Source organism: Montipora foliosa, chromosome 9, assembly GCF_036669935.1.
Source record: "Montipora foliosa isolate CH-2021 chromosome 9, ASM3666993v2, whole genome shotgun sequence".
NCBI classification, from domain to species: Eukaryota; Metazoa; Cnidaria; class Anthozoa; order Scleractinia; family Acroporidae; genus Montipora; species Montipora foliosa.
Genome location: NC_090877.1, coordinates 2,746,179 through 2,763,591, shown reverse-complemented (window position 1 = coordinate 2,763,591; position 17,413 = coordinate 2,746,179). Strand labels below are relative to the sequence as shown.

At 40.9% G+C, this 17,413-nt stretch overlaps 1 protein-coding gene across 8 annotated transcripts in view; it reads left to right on the top strand.

Annotated features, from left to right (window-relative positions):
- Window positions 1-17,413, top strand: part of LOC137969526 (polyunsaturated fatty acid 5-lipoxygenase-like) — a 104,238-nt gene that overhangs the window by 76,720 nt on the left and 10,105 nt on the right. For 5 of the 8 annotated variants that reach the window (XM_068815819.1, XM_068815818.1, XM_068815815.1 and 2 more), the window contains 7 exons: window positions 3,538-3,889; window positions 4,000-4,135; window positions 8,805-8,963; window positions 10,753-10,935; window positions 14,352-14,375; window positions 14,607-14,704; window positions 15,106-15,307. In XM_068815819.1, the coding sequence (XP_068671920.1) occupies window positions 3,538-3,889; window positions 4,000-4,135; window positions 8,805-8,963; window positions 10,753-10,935; window positions 14,352-14,375; window positions 14,607-14,704; window positions 15,106-15,307 (1,154 nt within the window). The remainder of the gene's footprint in view (window positions 1-3,537; window positions 3,890-3,999; window positions 4,136-8,804; window positions 8,964-10,752; window positions 10,936-14,351; window positions 14,376-14,606; window positions 14,705-15,105; window positions 15,308-17,413) is intronic. The other 3 variants (XM_068815820.1, XM_068815821.1, XM_068815822.1) reach the window with 2 other exon arrangements.

The following is a 17,413-nucleotide window of genomic DNA, read 5'->3' as shown; positions in this document are numbered from 1 at the left end:
AACCAGTTTCGATTTGTTAATTCTACTCTCGTTTTATATTCCGTCATTTAAGAATATACGGATTCCTGGCTAAAATAGGCAAACAAACATCGCGACGCCGTGGTTTTTCGCGTTGTTGTTTTTCGTGAACTGTTGACATGCCGTTTAACTAAAACGACTAACTGCAGAGAAGTCCTTTGAGCTCAGTTTTTGGGTTGACATCCGTTATTTACTTTGCAGTTCTATTTTATAATCTCGCTCTATTTTGCTTCATCAAAGAAAATACGGATTCGTCGCTAAAATAGTCAAACAAATCGTAACGCTGTGAACTAATGTCAACAAGTTTTTCTTGTGTAGTTTTCTAGTTTTGCACTGATTTCTGAAGGACTTGACGGAGAACAAAGATGAATCCCTGAAATAATAAGATATGAAGGCAGAGAGAGATGTTAGAGCATTTTTCACTAAATTTGTACCTCCTGTTTTAAGAACTTTCGTTTCATTTTCAACAAGGCAAAGCATTTTCATACGTAGCAAATTATTCGCCTGTTTGTACGAATTTTTCAAACATCATTGTTTAGTTTGTTTAGCTCATTTCTCTGTGCTTGCCATGAAATATAAATGGTTCGTTTGTTTTTTATTTTTATTGCACCAAGAGATATTTGAAGTTCTGTTTCATCGTTAATCTATCATTTTTCTTTGAGCTTTGCGAACGGAGCGCTTTTTTCAGTTATAAGTTAATTTCAACTGTGACAGTGCAAAGTAGAGCGCGTATAAAGACTTTTTGCAAACCAGTTTGCCATGTTCATTTCAGAAAAAAAAGCAGAAAAAATAAATACTTTATTCACCGGCTTAGGTCGGTCCGTATAGAGAAAAACTGAGCCCTCGGCCTTGAGTACGTCCCTCGGCCTGCGGCCTCGGGCCGTACTCAAGACCTCGGGCACAGTTTTTCCATATACGGACCTTCCAGCCGGTGAATAATACATATATTTTTTCTCAATGTGCGAGCGTGAGGAATTCTGCAAATAATGCAATCTGATTGGCTCAGGGAGCGGGCGGAATTTTTCTGTCTTGCCCGCCAACCCGGGTCGACGTTAGGACCAAAAATATATTTCTTGAAGCCTTTTAAATGTTTTTAAAATTAAACAGTGATGCGTAACAAATTACTTCCTGATATTTCTATTTTGATAATAAGCATCACAGCCTTAAGCAATTCTTCCCAGCCAGCACATCTTTTTATGAAAAAAAAAAAAAAATAAATAAACAGGTTATTCACCGGCCTTGGTCGGTCGGTGTAGGGAAAAACTGTGCCTTCTGTCTCGAGTATGCCCAAGGCCGCACTCGTGACCTCGGGCACAGGTTTTCCCTATATGGACCTCCCGGCCGGTAAGTAACATATATATCTTCACACGTGAAAAGATCACTGTTGCTATGGTTACATGTAACCATATAATTCTACAGTAGAAAGATTCGTTAAGATTCCATCGCTTTCCATCGGCGTTGAGTTCGAATGTACGGGACCATTGTAAGTCCCAAGAGAAAATAAAAACAATGCTTATGCAAAATTTTGGAGGGACAAGCAAAGAGTATCATGGTATTTTTGATACTTGCTAATTGATGCGTGACATTACCCACCAATTAGTATTTTTGGTTCCCACGGTATATTCGTACATTCGAACTCAACGCCGATGGAAAGCGATGGCATCTGTGCGAATCTTTTTACTAAAGAATTAAAAACATCATAATGGTGTTCAAACTGTGAACTAAATAAACAAAAACCAAAGACTCCAATTCACTTTCCAGAGGCGGAGTCGATATTCCCGGCTATGTTTGGAAATTTGATTGATGGAAGCCAAAACGCAGTTTCTCACAGCCCTATGCGCAGCAAGGCTTGCTTGAACAAGCCAAACACGATTTGTTTTGGTTCTGGATTAAACTAGAATTGTTTGTGGCATTAAACTACCCCACCAGCTGACGAGTAAAAGACAAGGTGAATTGGCAGTCTAGAAAAGTGTTTCCTATGGAATATAATTCACCGCAATACAAGCAATCACTTTTACTGTTAATTCCATATCTTTTTAATTCCTTTTTGGTCACCACAATTAATTCGGTGAAAAAAATTTTAACTTAAATTATGGAGGTATATCTATGACAAAACGCAATCCTCTGTAATTGATATAGTAATTTCCAAATCGCCAATGCATCGATTCGAAGCTGAAGGGCGAACACTCGTTTCAGGTATCATGTAGATAGTCAAAATGTAGAAAGGCATACTTGCAAAAGCAATCACGCAAATAAGCATAACGCGAAAAGGCAGCTCTTTAAAAGGTTTAACGCAAAGAGGGGGAGAAAGGGGTGGGTATGTGGTCGGGAGTGGGGGAGGGGTCGGTAATTGCTGCTGAAAGCACTACAAAATAGCCCCCGCAGATACTCGCGTCGCTGGTTCAGATAGTACCATTTTGAACATGGCTGCAAATTATGCAGGTTCTGCTTTACAATAGATAGTGTCGTCTCTTTTAAGCGTTGCAATTCGGCTTCTGAGCGACGAGAGAACGACCGAAGATCAGTCCGACCAAGAAAGAGTGCGTCCTGAAAAGGGTAGCGGCGAATTCGCAAGCTTACGGACATCGTTGTGGCAATTTCAAGCCTAATTACAGTAGGAATTTCAAGCTGTCGGCTTCTATTTGGAATCTTGGTCGGACTGGTTTACCCGTATAAAAAAGAGCAGGTACCTGTGTAGCATTGACTTCTTGGTAGAAATTTTCTGTCATTGCCAAAGCTTTTCGAAGAAAAGAGACTATCTGTGCACTCTGCGGATTAATAGTTTCAGCTGAAAAAGGACTTGAATTAATTGTTTAAGACGAAAGGAAACAAAATCACTTTCGAAACCATTTCTCCTGGCGTAATAGTTCAGTAAGAATTCTCAAATATTGAGCCAAGACATTCTGAGTGGAAGAAGGAGGTATCGCCCGTTCGAACACCATCTTCTCAAAAAAGATACGAAGGCTCCAGGTCCTTCCTACGACCGCTGATTATCTCACGTAGTGATTGTTTGCGTGATGTCTATTTGCGTGATGCCTACTTGCATGATGCCCTTTCGCGTTATTCCTATTTGCATCTATTTGCATTAAGCCTTTTCGTGTTATGCCTATTTGCGTTATGCCTACTTGCATTTTGCCTTTTCGTGTTATGCCTATTTGCGTTTTGCCTTTTCGCGTTATGCCTCTTTGCATGATGCCTTTTCACGTTATGCCTATTTGCATTATGCCTTTTTCTACATTTTGACTATTTGCATGATACCTGAAACGGGTGTTCGGATCGATTTGGAAATAACTGTATCAATTACAGAGGATTGCATTTTGTCATAGATACACCTCCATGTTAAATTCTCTTTACTTATTTTCTTTACATATTTTTAACATCTTAAAAGATTCTCCCCATTGCATGAGGCACTATCAATTGGAAGTGTTTTACTCCAAGGCTATAAGCCAGCTGGAGTTGACTAATGTGGCTTAAAATTTAAAGGTCAATTTTAATTACCAATATCATTTCTTTATTAAGGTCTGTAACTGCAGTCCCGTGTGAGGTGTCTCTTCCTCAAGAAACCAGTGAAATATGTAAAGCGATGAGAGACAAAGAGCTGGCTAGAAAAAAGGCCACATTTACCTACAAATTCAATCCTTCCGTGCATGGCTTCGCATTATTAAATATGAAACCCAATGAACTGGCTGCTGTGTTAACTCAAGATCCTTTCAGCAAATACTGCGTCACTGCTTATTTTCAGACAGTTTTTGCAAGCAATGTATCTCTTCACCAATACATGAGTATCACTGGTGGAAAGGAGATCACAAATATTTCAGAATATCTCCCGCTATCAGCATTTTTCCAGTTATTCATGGAGCCAGCAATTGGAGTAAGTAGATGATGGAGGAATTGGTTTCCTGACTACAGGGTACTTACCAACCAGAAAACGTTTCCTGCCCGGAATTCTTCTTAACGAAACGGTCTCTTTTTCCCGTTTAGAGATACGCAAGACTTCCTTCCAGATATGAGGATTTCATTACAAATAAACCTTTATGGATAAGCGACAAGTACTTCACTCAGCAGCGTCTGGCGGGAACCAACCCGATGTCCATCCGCCAGGTGACTATCCATGGAGGTAGGGCTTAAACTGTCGGCAGAAAAAGTGGATCTGTCTTACTTTGACTGGCAAAACTTGAGTACAGTCGAACCTCCACTAAAGGACACCACCTGTAATCGGACGTCTCTCGTAAGCAGACACGGACACCTATTCAGGGCCCACAGGGTCTAAAATATCCTCCCGTATATCTAACGAAATGGGTTCGTTTTTAACGGTTTCATCGCAGACTGTCCTGGAAAAAACATAGTCATTTCGATTACAATTAGCTTTTTTTCCTTTCATTTCCTTTTAAAACTTTTCTTCAAGCCAGTCGCACGAAAATTTGTCTCCTTAAGGGAGCAAGGCAATTCTATACCATATCCTGCTCCTCTCACAGTTTATCCGCTTTCCCGTTGTAAGAACTGCCGTTGCTGAGTTAGACGCACTCTTCCGGAACTTCCTCACCCAATCTCAAACACATTCTAATGAACAAATGGCATCTTATACAAAACCAGCCCTTACTAAGAGAAATCATTAAAAACTCTCCCCTAGGAGGTCTTTGAAAGATGTACTTGTTAGAGCAAAGCTCTGAGGTCTTTCAATTTCCTATCTTGACCAATAAGAGTCGTGTTTTGCCTGCCTACTCACCTTGAAACACAACCACAAGTTGTCTTAAGGAGCTGTAAAAGACTTGTTGTGGTGTATGATATGCCCTCTATTGCACTTTCTTTTTTCAACCTCCCATGAGCGGACACCTCCCGTAAGCGGACACTTATCCTTGGTCTCGAGGGTGTCCCGCTTACGGAAGTTTCGACTGTATCATACCTAACTGAAAAGTGACGACCTATGAATGAAGACTTACATGGAACCTCCTCCTCCTTCGAGGTCAGGCCGACTTCACAAGGTCTAGAATTTAATTTGTACACATGTCACGCCTCTTGATGGCTTCCGCCTCGATCGCGGCGGTGACACAGTTCATTTTGGCGACCTCTCAGAAAGGTGAGCCAGTTTTCCCCGAAGGTCTTGGGTTCAATTCCCACCCTGGTCAGAGTTTTTCTTTGTCCTTGTGTGGGCCCATTCCCATTAGAAAGGCTAACGCTCACATGGTTGATATGGGGTTGAAAACTAGCACTTCACATTACACTCTAATCTTCAGTTAAGTCCGTTGTAAATAAGTGTTTTGTGTGTGTCGTCTCTCGCTCTGTTTCTCTCAACTTTTAACGGTGTTCTTCTCCTTCCTCGGCTTCTCGAGCTCTCGACAGAAATTTCTCAAATTTTGTCGCTTCTCCTCTCGTACGCTTTCCTGCTTTTTATCCCGTTGTTCGTCGCTAATAGTATGAAATACTTGAAAACAACTTCCTAAAGTAAACAAGTTTTTGAATGCGATGTCAATGCCCACACCATTTCCTGCTTAATTTCCCGCTAGGAAAAACGCGGGTTTCACATTTCTCGCCAAGAAAATATAACATACCCCTTACCACGACTGACACCTGATTCCCTTCCCTCCTCCGCAAGGAGTGTACGGGCGAGCGTACGAGACGTCAAAACCAAAATAATTATTTCTCGGATTGATAGTTTACAAATTTTCAAGTAAAGCTATGATCCTCGCATTTATGGACGCAATTTTTGCAATTGCGCAGAGAAGCCGGAAAATTTCAGGACTTTAACGGTTTTTGAACCCGTGACCTCGCGATACCGGTGCGACGCTCTAACCAACTGAGCTATGAAGCCACTGACGTTGGGAGTGACCAACTCCAGCTTACTTGATTTCATATCCGCAGTTCAGTGTTTGATTCATTTAATGTATAACTTCGTTCATTGTGACCAAATTTTCTTAACTATGGAGCTCGCGCGCGCGTGAGTGTGCGCTCGAGGAGCTCCGCTATTATTGTCTTTCTGTAGTTAAGTCATCCGGATAAAAATAGGTCCAGATTAAGGGCGCTTTTCTTTTGGGAGAACTGGCTGGCTAGACCCGTCAAGTTGCAAAGAAAATGCAACAATTTGAAGGAACACTTGCATAATAATCCCTCACATATTTCTGGAGAAGTATATATCATCCTCGAAGTGTGTTAATTTGAAGGCGTTGTAGAGTTAGTCCTTCCAACTGCCCGGTCTGGCGGGTCAGTTCTGTAAAAAAGGAAAGCGTCCTTAGCGTCCACGCCGTTCCGGATTCATAGCGGATTAAAAAATATCCACTCTGGAGAGTGCATTTAAAAAATTCCGGATGTATTCGCCAACGAATTCGCCGGATACGTGTGGAGAAGGCGTATCCAGAAAGAAAAAACTGCGGACTCAAACTTTAATCTAATAGAGAACTTAAACAACGACGACGGCGACGGCAACGAAAACGTCATCTGAAAATAGAAATTCGCGTTATTATAATGCACCTATCAATGTTAAGCCGCTGGGGAAGGGGGGTGGGGGAAACACGGGCATAGGAGGGGGATTTGACGTTACCATTCTGCCCGTGGTAGAGACGTTTGATCATTCGTTGAGTTCCGGGGGTTGGGACCTTTGACTTTAACCGTTAGAAGAGAGGGGTCCACTGACGCCATCTTGGCTGATCGCCATCTTGAATGACCGAGAAAGACTGAAAAATAGTACCGCCATTTTGGGATTACCCAGAAGTCACTAGAAGCAAACCGATTCTCTGCGATTCCCTCAACGCCATGAGTGAAAGAGTGAATCTGCTCTGTATTTTGTAAGACAAAGGTCATCGAATCTTTTTAACAAGGTTGACATGTAATCCAATAGAAAAGCTTTTGTTTCCGTTGTGTTCTGGTGCATATTTTTTGCATATGTTTGAATATTGATGAGTTTTCTTTGTGCAGCTTGTGTATGCTTGCTTGAATTCATAAGCATAATAAATGTATTTAATTAAATTTGCTATGTAGGTTCTTGTTCAGTACGGCGAGAGCCGTAAGGCTCTGGTAGTTGGTGAGAGTAAAATAAATCAATACGGTGAAAACAGAATTCAAAATTGATGTTGACGACGAAATCTTGGTTCTGCAATTCAAAGACGAATGGCAGGAGTTCGTGCATCTTGACGCTCTGGAACACGTGGCAGATCGTTCTAAGCTCCGGGTGCCCCTGGGGTGAGAAATTTGCACTTTTTTGACCCAGGATGACTTCCCTGGGGCCGGGCATTTGAACAGAAAAACTGATCTGAGTTCAAATCCCCCGCCTATGCCCGGCCTCCTCCCCCAGAAGCTTAACATTGATAGGTGCATAATCACTTCGTGACGCGGGTTTAGTGTTTTCTCAAAAATGACATTAGGGAGCTTAAGCACGCGCGTTTTTGATACGCGGACGGCAACCGGAAGTGAGCTGCTTTCCCTTTTAACTTGTCTTCACACAACCACATTTACATTACTAAGTATATTTTCTCTATAAGAGATCATTGTATAAAAATCCGGGAGACACCACTGTCCTGGTACGCGAAATGTTCTCTTTCGGTTGCCGCCCGCGTCTCAAAAACGCGCGTTCTTAAGCTCCTTATTGGTCGGAACCACTCGTAAATTGCGGGAGTAAATGAAACGTTATTGTCAAGTGTTGACGTTCTTCATAAAAACTAAAATTTAGCCATTTCACGTTGTTGTTCTGCAGACGACGGCAAAGGCATGGATAAAAGTGAAAAATGCACGTGTAGGGCGTGCAAGGCCATTGTTTTTTTTCCTCTAAATATACAAATTCCTCGCGTTCTCGTTGCCGTCACCGTTGTCGTTGCTCAAGTTCCCTATTATTGTTTTGCGGCGTTGTCGTAGCCGTAGCCGTCGTCATTTCTTAAACTCCATAATTATTCAAGATCTCAGCGCTCGGGAAATTTGCAAAAATATTAGGCGGTCCATAATTTAAAATATTTCGGATACAAACGCTTTCTTTTCAAAAAAAAAAACTCAGGGAACACTGATCATTCAATCTTGAATGTAGCAGGCTACAGCAGTTCTATGACTCCAGCGATCTACAAATGGAATAAATAAGACGATTGGTAAAGTAGTGACGACGATGCCTACGTCGACAAAAAGGCCACAAAACAATAATATCATTGGTTAAAAGAGGAAAAAGAATCGCGCTGCACGTGCGAACACGCAGGTGCTTTACGTACAAGGACGTGAAATCATCAAACTTGAGGTTTTAATGACAACGCTATCATTTCTTGGTTTCTTTCAAAGCCTCTCTATCGCTTGAGAGCATTCCTCGCACGCTCGTGCTTGCGGAAACCGCTTGCGTAGATTCGCGGGTTGTCTGTTTTATAAAGCACCTTAAATACCTTAATTAAGGCGTATGTCCTTTTAGAAAATGAGCGGCACATTTATGGGATGAATTGAAAAGGGAACAAGGGAGAAGTATCATGTGAGGTGCTATTTTCTACCCATGTAAACCGTATGAGCGTTAGCCTTATTATTGGAATTGGGCCCACACAATTGCAAGGACAGAGAAAAGCTCTGATCGGGGTGGGAATTGAACCTACGAGCTTCGGGTTAATATACCTCTGCTCTACCGACTAGGCTACAAGATTAGACGGGAGCAGGTCGTGGGAATTTAAGATGTCAACTTCACGGCAATGAATATGTACAAGTACAAGGAAGGGATACGTTTTTGCAAACGTTAGCCGTGTCGTTAGAAAATAAACCCATTTTCGTGATTTACCTCACGGATCTGGCTTCGTCTTGCATTTTGCACTAACAACTTACTGTGTCCACCACAGGTTGCAGTGTTAAGACAACAGAAGGTAAATGGTGCCATTTTCCATTCACCTACCGTGGAAAGGTTTACAGCAGTTGCACGACTGATGGCCATTACAGACTTTGGTGTTCAACAACGGACAATTACGCTCAGCATGGCTTTTGGGGGAACTGCGCAGCCAGTAAGTTAAGATTAATTAGTTCTCTACTTGCACAAATCCTCTTTTACCCTCTCCCCCCAAGTTTTGCATAACTATAGCTGTTGCATAACCGTTACTGTAATAATCTTGCGATTCCTCCAAGTCGTTCGGCTTGGAAAGTGTGAATACACATTCCAATAATGAAATTGATGTGAACAGTGTGGATATTTTGCGAGAAAATTGAAAATTAATCGTCAGGTGCTGTCGTCTTCCATATGACCTCCAGTTCGATCATTTCACGTCGTGGTCAAGACGAGAACGGCAAAGAAATGTATCAAAATGTAAAACGCACGTGCAGGGCTTGCAGAACTATTGTTTTTGCAATTTAAACCTATTTTTTTGTGGCGTTCACGTAGCCGTCGTCGTCGTCTTTGTTTAAGGCCCCTATTATTGTTTTGTGGCGTTGTCGCAGCCGTAGACGTCGTCATTTGGGAGTTTAAGAAACGACAACGGCTTCGGCAACGACAACGCCAAAAAGCAGTAATATTATTGGTTGAAAAAACCAAAATGATCGTGCTGCACAAGCGACACGTATTTTTGAACATTTCTCCCCGTACTCGTCAAAACTACTACGTGAAATTACCAAATTTGAGGTTTTGACGACAACGTGGACAAACTAAAGTGAATCTTGTAGTCTTGCTCTTTACTTCAAATCCGTCCGTATCAATCCAGTTATAGGACACTTCGCACATATTGTATAATATAAACAAGATTGAATAATCCCGAAATACGTAGAATAGCTCAAACGTATATTTTGGAGTGACGTTTTCGTCCCCGTAGCCGTCGTGGTTTCTTAAACTCCCTATTTCTTTAACTCCCTCATTATTCAAGATCGCGGCGCCTGGGAAATTCGCAAAAAAAATTAGGTTGTTCTTCATGTTACTCATCTCGGATACAAATGCTTTCTTAAAAAAAAAATACTCAGGGAACACCGATCATTCAATCTTGAATGTACGAACGTGAATAAATAACACAAAAAGGGCACAAAACAATAATATCGTTGGTTAAAAGGAGAAAAAAGAATCGTTCTGCACGTGTGGGCACGCACTACATACAAGGACGTGAAATCGTCAAATTTCAGGTTTTAATGACAACGTTCTCCTATCTTCTGGTTTATTTCAAGGCCTCTCTATCGCTTGAGAACATTTCTCGCAGGCTCGTGCTTACGAAAACCGCTTCTGTACATTCGTCCGTTGTCTGTGTTATAAAGCACCTTAAACTGACCTTTAGCGGCACATTGATGGAATTACATGAAAAGGGAACAAAGGAGAAGTGTTACGAGAAAATAAATCCATTTTCGTGATTTTTCGCACGAATCTGGCTTTCTTCGTACATTTTGCACTAATTAAGCAATAGAGGACGTCGTATTCCGTGTTTCCATAGCCTCATCTAAACACGAGAGGGAGTTGAGACTCTTATGCAAACCCGAGACGCAGTCGAGGGTTTGCATAACTGTCGAGAATTCTCCCAACTCCCCCGAGTGTTTAGATGAGGCTATGGAAACCCGGAAAAAAGTCCTCTATTGCTTTTATAAAACATTTCTCAAAGATAATGATTCGACAAATGAAGGAAAAGGCTGGTTTTTTTACTTTTAGATTGAAACAGATTTTCTTGATACAAGCTCATATTTCCTACCAGCCGATCAAAACGCGCGTATGACTACATAACCAATCAAAACTCGAGTGATGTCACAGCCGTGTTTTCATCTAAACACAGTTATTGACCATTGAGAGTGCGCGTACTATCCTAATTATTTTATAACAACTTACAGTGTCCTCCACCACAAAAGCTGAAGGTTGCAGTGTTAAGACAACAGGAGGTGAATGGTGCCATTTTCCATTCACCTACCGTGGAAAGGTTTACAGCAGTTGCGTGACTGATGGCCATAACAGACTTTGGTGTTCAACAACGGACAATCATGCTCAGCATCGCATTTGGGGGAACTGCGCAGCCAGTAAGTTAAGATTAGTTCTCTACTTGCACAAATCCTACATGCATGAAGATGTCCCAAGAGAAATCGGAAAGAATGCCTATGCAATTTTTTTTGGAGGGGGGGGGGGGGGGGTGGGTGGGTGGGGATAAAGAGACGTATTATGGGATTTGTGCATGTGGTGAATACAAATATCCATAGCTTTGGTAATTTGGTTTTTAAGGTTGAAGGCGGAGAATTAGGGACTTTAAGATCTACGACGCGGTCGTCAACGAGAACCTCACAATATCATTGGTTAAAACATGAAAAATTATCGTGCTGCACGTGCGGCACACTGAAGTGTAGCAACTATTTTTGCGGTCTTCTTCACAACAACGACGTGAAATCACCAAATGTGAGGTTTGAAAGACAACGCTAGTGTACAAATGTGAATCTTTTATTCTTTATTTTTACTCTGAAACCACTAGTAACAATTTATTTTTAGGATACTTAGTCCACAATGTACAGCGTGAGCAGGATGCAATAATCGCGAAAGACGTTTTCGCCGACGTCGGCGTTGTAGATCTTAAAGTCCCTATTATTTCTTGAAACACGACTGTGCTCCTAAAAGTTCATATTAAATTACTCTGCGAGTCAAACTTCGCTTTTTGCAAAAGGGGAAAACTTGAAATTGGTCTTCCCGTAAAAGCACAAAGAAACGAACAATGATATAGTAGTTGTGATATTGTCACCCTCCTTACCTTATATAACTCCGTTTAGTTTTAAATGCGAAAGAAAAAGGGCTCCGACTTGAGGTGGTCTAAGAGCTCATGGTCTTTCTATTTTGCGATTTAAGAGGTAGTAGGTGCGTCGGGGTTAAGTAATGCTTTGTCGCGGAATGTTTAACAAACCAGTGCGTTCCTAGGATTTGCTAGGTTTAGGTGGTTTCCAGTTTGAGGAGGAACTGAAGCTCTGACCAAAAAGTCCTTGAGTGTTTTGTCCTTTCTGCAGGCGACAATAGGAGCATTAGGAAAAATTTGCGCAAGTTTTGGGACGTTAGATATTAAAAACTAGTTTTTCATAAGGATCTCTTTGAGTTTAGGTACAGCTGGGTTGAAGGTGGTAACGAACGGTAGAATGTTTTTGGATGTCTTTGTTTTGTTTTTCAAAGCCTCATTTGGCGATGAGAAAACTACGTCTGCTAGTGTTTCTTCAACTAACTTGCATGGGTAGCCTCGTTCAAGTAGACGCGATTGGAAAACCCGTTTGTACGTCTCGAATTTTTCCTCAATCGAGTTCGTTCGCAAAAGGCATAATGTCTGTCCTTTGATGAAACCCTTCTTTAAGCTGAGAGGGTGACATAAAGAGAAATGCGTGTATTGGAACGTTTCTGTGACTTTAAAATAAGTTTGGACATCAAGGAACACTGTGCGTTTAGATTTTCGCGAGTGAATTTGATCGTAGGGTGGAATTGGTAAGCAAATTCAAGCTGTTGATTTCGTGTTTGCTTATGGTCCACACCGAAAAAAGGTTATCAATGAACCTTTTCCAGATAGTAGGTTAATGGGGGCTGGATAAAAGTAGTTGTTTCTCGATGTGAGCCAAAAAGATGACTGAGAAAGCTACTGGCATTTTTGTGCCATTGCTATACCGTGGGTCTGTAAATAGTGCTCAACATTGAATTTGAAGGCGTTTTCTTTAAGAATCAGTTTCATGAGGTCCCCAAGAGTGGATGTGAGGATGGGTGGATTTGACTGATAGTGATTTTCATAACATTGGCAGATAACCTCCATCTCCTCTTCCTGCGGGATGTTGGTATAAAGAGAACAGACATCGAGTGTAGCAATTATTGCATTGTCTGGAAGTTGCGTGTTTTGTAGTGTTTTGTGGTGTCTCAAGAGCAAATGAGGGGACAAAGAGGGAGGCTCCCGGTCCCGCCCTCGGGATATGTCATGTCCACGAAAGTTATTTTTATACGAGCGGAAGTCTTTGTTCTAGCGGAAGTCTGTCTTCCGAGACGTCCGCATGGAGGCCAACCTCGGTCTGATGTTTGAATAAATATAAATATTGATCAGCCTTCCACGTGCGCCGCCGTTTTCTCTTTTCACTAAGAACCTTAGAGCAAGACTGTGTGCGGACGTCTCGAAAGAAAGACTTCCGCTCGTCTAAAAATAACTTTGGTGGACATGACATATCCCGGCCAACGCCCTGATCCTCCCTTTCTTTCCCCTCATTTTCTATTGGGTGTTTCTTAGCAATAGGTTGTAAAAGCGAATCGATGAAGCTTGAAATACGTTGTGTAGGGCCACCACTACCGGAAACTATCGGTCTGCTGACTGGGTTTGGTTTGTGTATTTTCGTCATGCAGTGTATAGAATACCGGTATTCTGGGTGGGTTCTGGCTTTGATTGAGTCATCTGAAAGTCATTGAGCCAATATGGTTGTTTGTATACAGTGCATTGACTATGTTGCTGACCTTTTTGTCCGTGGAGGACACTATAGGATCTTGTAGAGGGGTGTAAAAGTTTGTGTCACAAACTTCTACGTTGCCCTCTCGGATGTTGTCTTGGGCATCGATGACGACTGTTGTGGTCCCCTTATCAGCTTTTTTAATGTTCACCTTTCTTTATGCGAGTAGTGCGGATAGTGCTTGTCGTTCTTGTGCTGACAAATTGTCTTTAGCATTGCTAAAGAATATTGAAGCAATTTCAATTTTTCAATTGGTTTTCAATTGGTCTCAATGTCTGCGCTGGAGTCTACCCACGCAAGCTAGTTGAAAAAACACTGTCAGAGGTAGTTTTCTCAACGCGAAATGAGGCTTTGAAAAACAAAATAAAGACATCAAAAAACATTCCACCGTCCGTTACCACCTTCAACCCAGCTGTACCTAAACTCAAAGAGATGCTTATGAAAAACTGATTTTTAATATCTAACGTCCCAAAACTTGCGCACATTTTCCCTATTGCTCCTATTGTCGCCTACAGGAAGGACAAATCACTCAAGGACTTTTTGGTCACAGCTTCAATTCCTCCTCAAATTGGAAACCACCTAAACCTAGCAAATCCTAGGAACACACTGGTTTCCTACACATTCAACTTTAAAGTATTATTAACACACCTACTACCTCTTAAAATCGCAAAATAGAAAGACCACGAGATCTTAAACCACCTCAAGTCGGAGCCCTTTTTCTTTCGCCTTTAAAAACTAAACGGAGTTCTATACGACAAGGAGGGTCACAATATGAACATGATACATATTGCACCGGTATCGCAAATGAATGAAAATTGATTTTCATAAGAAAAACGTCGCACTTAGACTCGCTTTGAAAAAAAAAGCAGACATCAACTCGGAATTGGCCTTTTCAGGTTTCATGTTGAAACAGTGTGAACGACATGTTTACAAAGGTATTTGGTGTTTGTTTGAATATTTTTCCTCACATAATTAAATTTTGTTGTCTTTAGAGATCATTGAGGAGAAGAAAGAAGGTAAAAAATTTGTGAATCTTGTATTGTACATGTAATTAATGGCACCCGTTGCGTGAGTGTTTGTAACACCTCGAAGATAAAAGAGTGCACACATGTTGGATACTAAATGAATAACTTAAAACACAGTAAGATTTAAATGTCAGGGCAGTTTGTCTATCCATAATTCCGAAGCAAATTTACTTTGCGTCGATGATGACAATGGTGATGATTGTTTTTTTGCGGGACCAATAGGATTGGACTGGAACGAACTCAATGCGACATTGAATCCCACATTTGACTGGGAAACCGCTGTACAAACAGCTCTGAGAACTGATGATTCTTTGGAAGACGTAAGTTGCCTGAGGGGTAGAGATTTCTTGCCTATTATTTGGAAGGCGTAATGCAAGTTATGTTTTTTTAAACGAAAATTTTAACGTGGGCTGTACTGCCGTTTTTAAAGACACCTGTTCTTTTAATGGATAAAAATGTTCAAGTATCAGATATCATTTTTGGACAAGAGAAAATGCAAAATCAGCTTCTGAATTATTCGAAGTTTCCGGTTCCTTTTCCATAGATTTGAAAATGATACATATTTTTGAACGATTTAGTGTGTGGTATCGTAGGATAATTTCGCTGTAGCTTGGCGAGCCCGTAGGGTGAGTCACAGCTGTGAAATCTCTTCCGCCAGCTACTCTGTTCTCTTTTAAAAGGAGATGTAATTGTGACCATTTTTTGGCGTCTTTAATTTCAGGCCATAAAAAAGGGTTTCATCTTTGCTCTTCGCTACAAGTTGTGTGATGACATGCCCAGATCCCCGGATCTCACAGATCATGATCCCCGTAGGACAATGAGGAACTCTCTATCTCCTATTGCTCTATTTGCATCTGCAAAAATAAAGGGGACTGATCGCAACGAACTAGTTCCTGTGGCAATTCAAATGGACTATAAACCAGGTCATGAAGTTAAATGCAAATGAATAGAGTAAATACCTGTCGATGGGGAAAGACAATAAATAAATAAAATATATAGATTTAGCGAAGCCTAAATGCGGAGCTCCCGGGCTGTTCATTCTTACTGTCTCTAGGATTAGTGAAAATAAAAGGCTTTGGAATTGTCCGCGTTTTGGTTTTCCGGCGGATATTGCTTAATTATGTCAGTTTCTTCGCTGCCTAACTAGTCAATTCCACGGTTAATTTCACTCGAAAAACCTACTGATCGCATAAATCACGAAAGAATGAGTGCGATATCGGTTTTTCCACCGAAATTTACTGTCGAATTCACCAGTTAAGCAAATCCTCAGAAAGCGAACGGAAAAGGAAAGAAGCTATTTCAGAGTCGACTGTCAAAAGCCAGCGAATAGGAATCAAGCTAAAATTAGAAATCACAGACGTACTATAGCTCGTGATGTGACAGATCGTCTTTGTCGGTTCAAGGTCAAACAAGGAGTTTTATTGATGTACTTTATTCTACTTTATCTCTTAAAACGAGATCATTTACATTTTGATGTATTTCATTGAAACATAGTTAATAGATGTAGGCTGGTTATGAAACTCGACAAGTTTCTTTGTTTCATGTTTTTGTTCGCTTTTTTGGCCTTGACCCTGCACAAAACCCGACAAAAACACACTTTTTTCGGCAGGATAACCAATCAAAAGCTTCGAATAATTTATTCGAAATTAACTTGTGAACCAAAAACAAAAAATTGTGCAGGGTCACGGTCGGCTCAACATCTAATTACGACTGTATTGTTCCTGCTTTTGAAATTCCCAGGGTTTCATAATCAGTCCCTAGATTAACTATGATTGAAACATGGCAGCTTGGCTTAGAACCAGAATCGGCTAGAAAGGACAAACTTCAAACAAGATCTCCAAAAAAGTACCTGCACGTGCTCTAAACAAACTTCTGAAAACACAAGCTGGCGATATTTCTCCTTACTTTTACGAAAACTCTTTGGGATTACAATTACAAACATAAGGGCACATCGAAAAACAATCAGGCAAACGGAGTGAAAAAAACCTGTTGTTCGCTCGTATTTTAAAGCCAAACAAACCAGCAAACAGATCAACTATTTCTGTCCAAAAGGAGTACAGATGATTGTTATTAATTCCAGTTGCGAATAAAAATTCGAGTTTCATTCCTGAACAAAGGAAAAAACGACTAAACCACTTTTTATAAATATGCATCCACTTGAAATAACTCATCGGATTCGCGAGGCGGCAGGCTTTCTGTAGTAGGCAATTCAGCCAATAAGGCTTAACTTCAGTCATTATTCGCTACACCAAAATTTCCATAGCCAGTGGAATTAGGTACAACTCAACTACCAACATATTAACTACATATTTTCCTATTTACTTTCTGCTCATCCTTATGCCTTTCGTCAGTTGTTTCTCTGTTTTATTACATACTCAACAAAATATCGCGTTTCTGATTGGTCAATGATTAAGGTATAAATAGGTTATAGAGTGCAATACGGACAAAGCGATGGAGTGATTTTGTTGAATATATAATAAACAAAAAAACCATATGAACTTACCTTCAAAACATCACTCGTGCCCAAAAATCGCGTTCATACGATTTCTCATACTTATTACACACGTACATGTGAGTTGCAATCATTGTCCCATTTAGAGTGTTTTCACGTGACGTCCGGCCGCCATGTTAGTGAACCCAACTAATCCTCCTAAAATTGAGCTCTATTATCATGCAAATGATTTCTTTTGTTTCGGTTCTGATCACGTGAGGGAAAACCCTGTATACTACCGAAGCGTTTACATAATAGCCCATTTCCGTGTTCATGTCTGCCTCCTCTTCAAAGCGAGTCTAAGTGCAAAGTTTTTCTTATGAAAATTAGCTTTCATTCATATGCGAAGAAGAGGTAGTTACCATCACAAAAATTTTGCACTTAGACTCCCGTTGAAGAGGAGGAATGCATGAACTCGGAAATGGCCTACTAATTCGACTTTTATTTCTCTGCTAGCAGAGCTCTCTTTTCTTTTGCGTTTGCTGGGGCTGACGCCTACGGGAAAGAGACCTCTGCCATGGGTCGAACTTCATTGTGT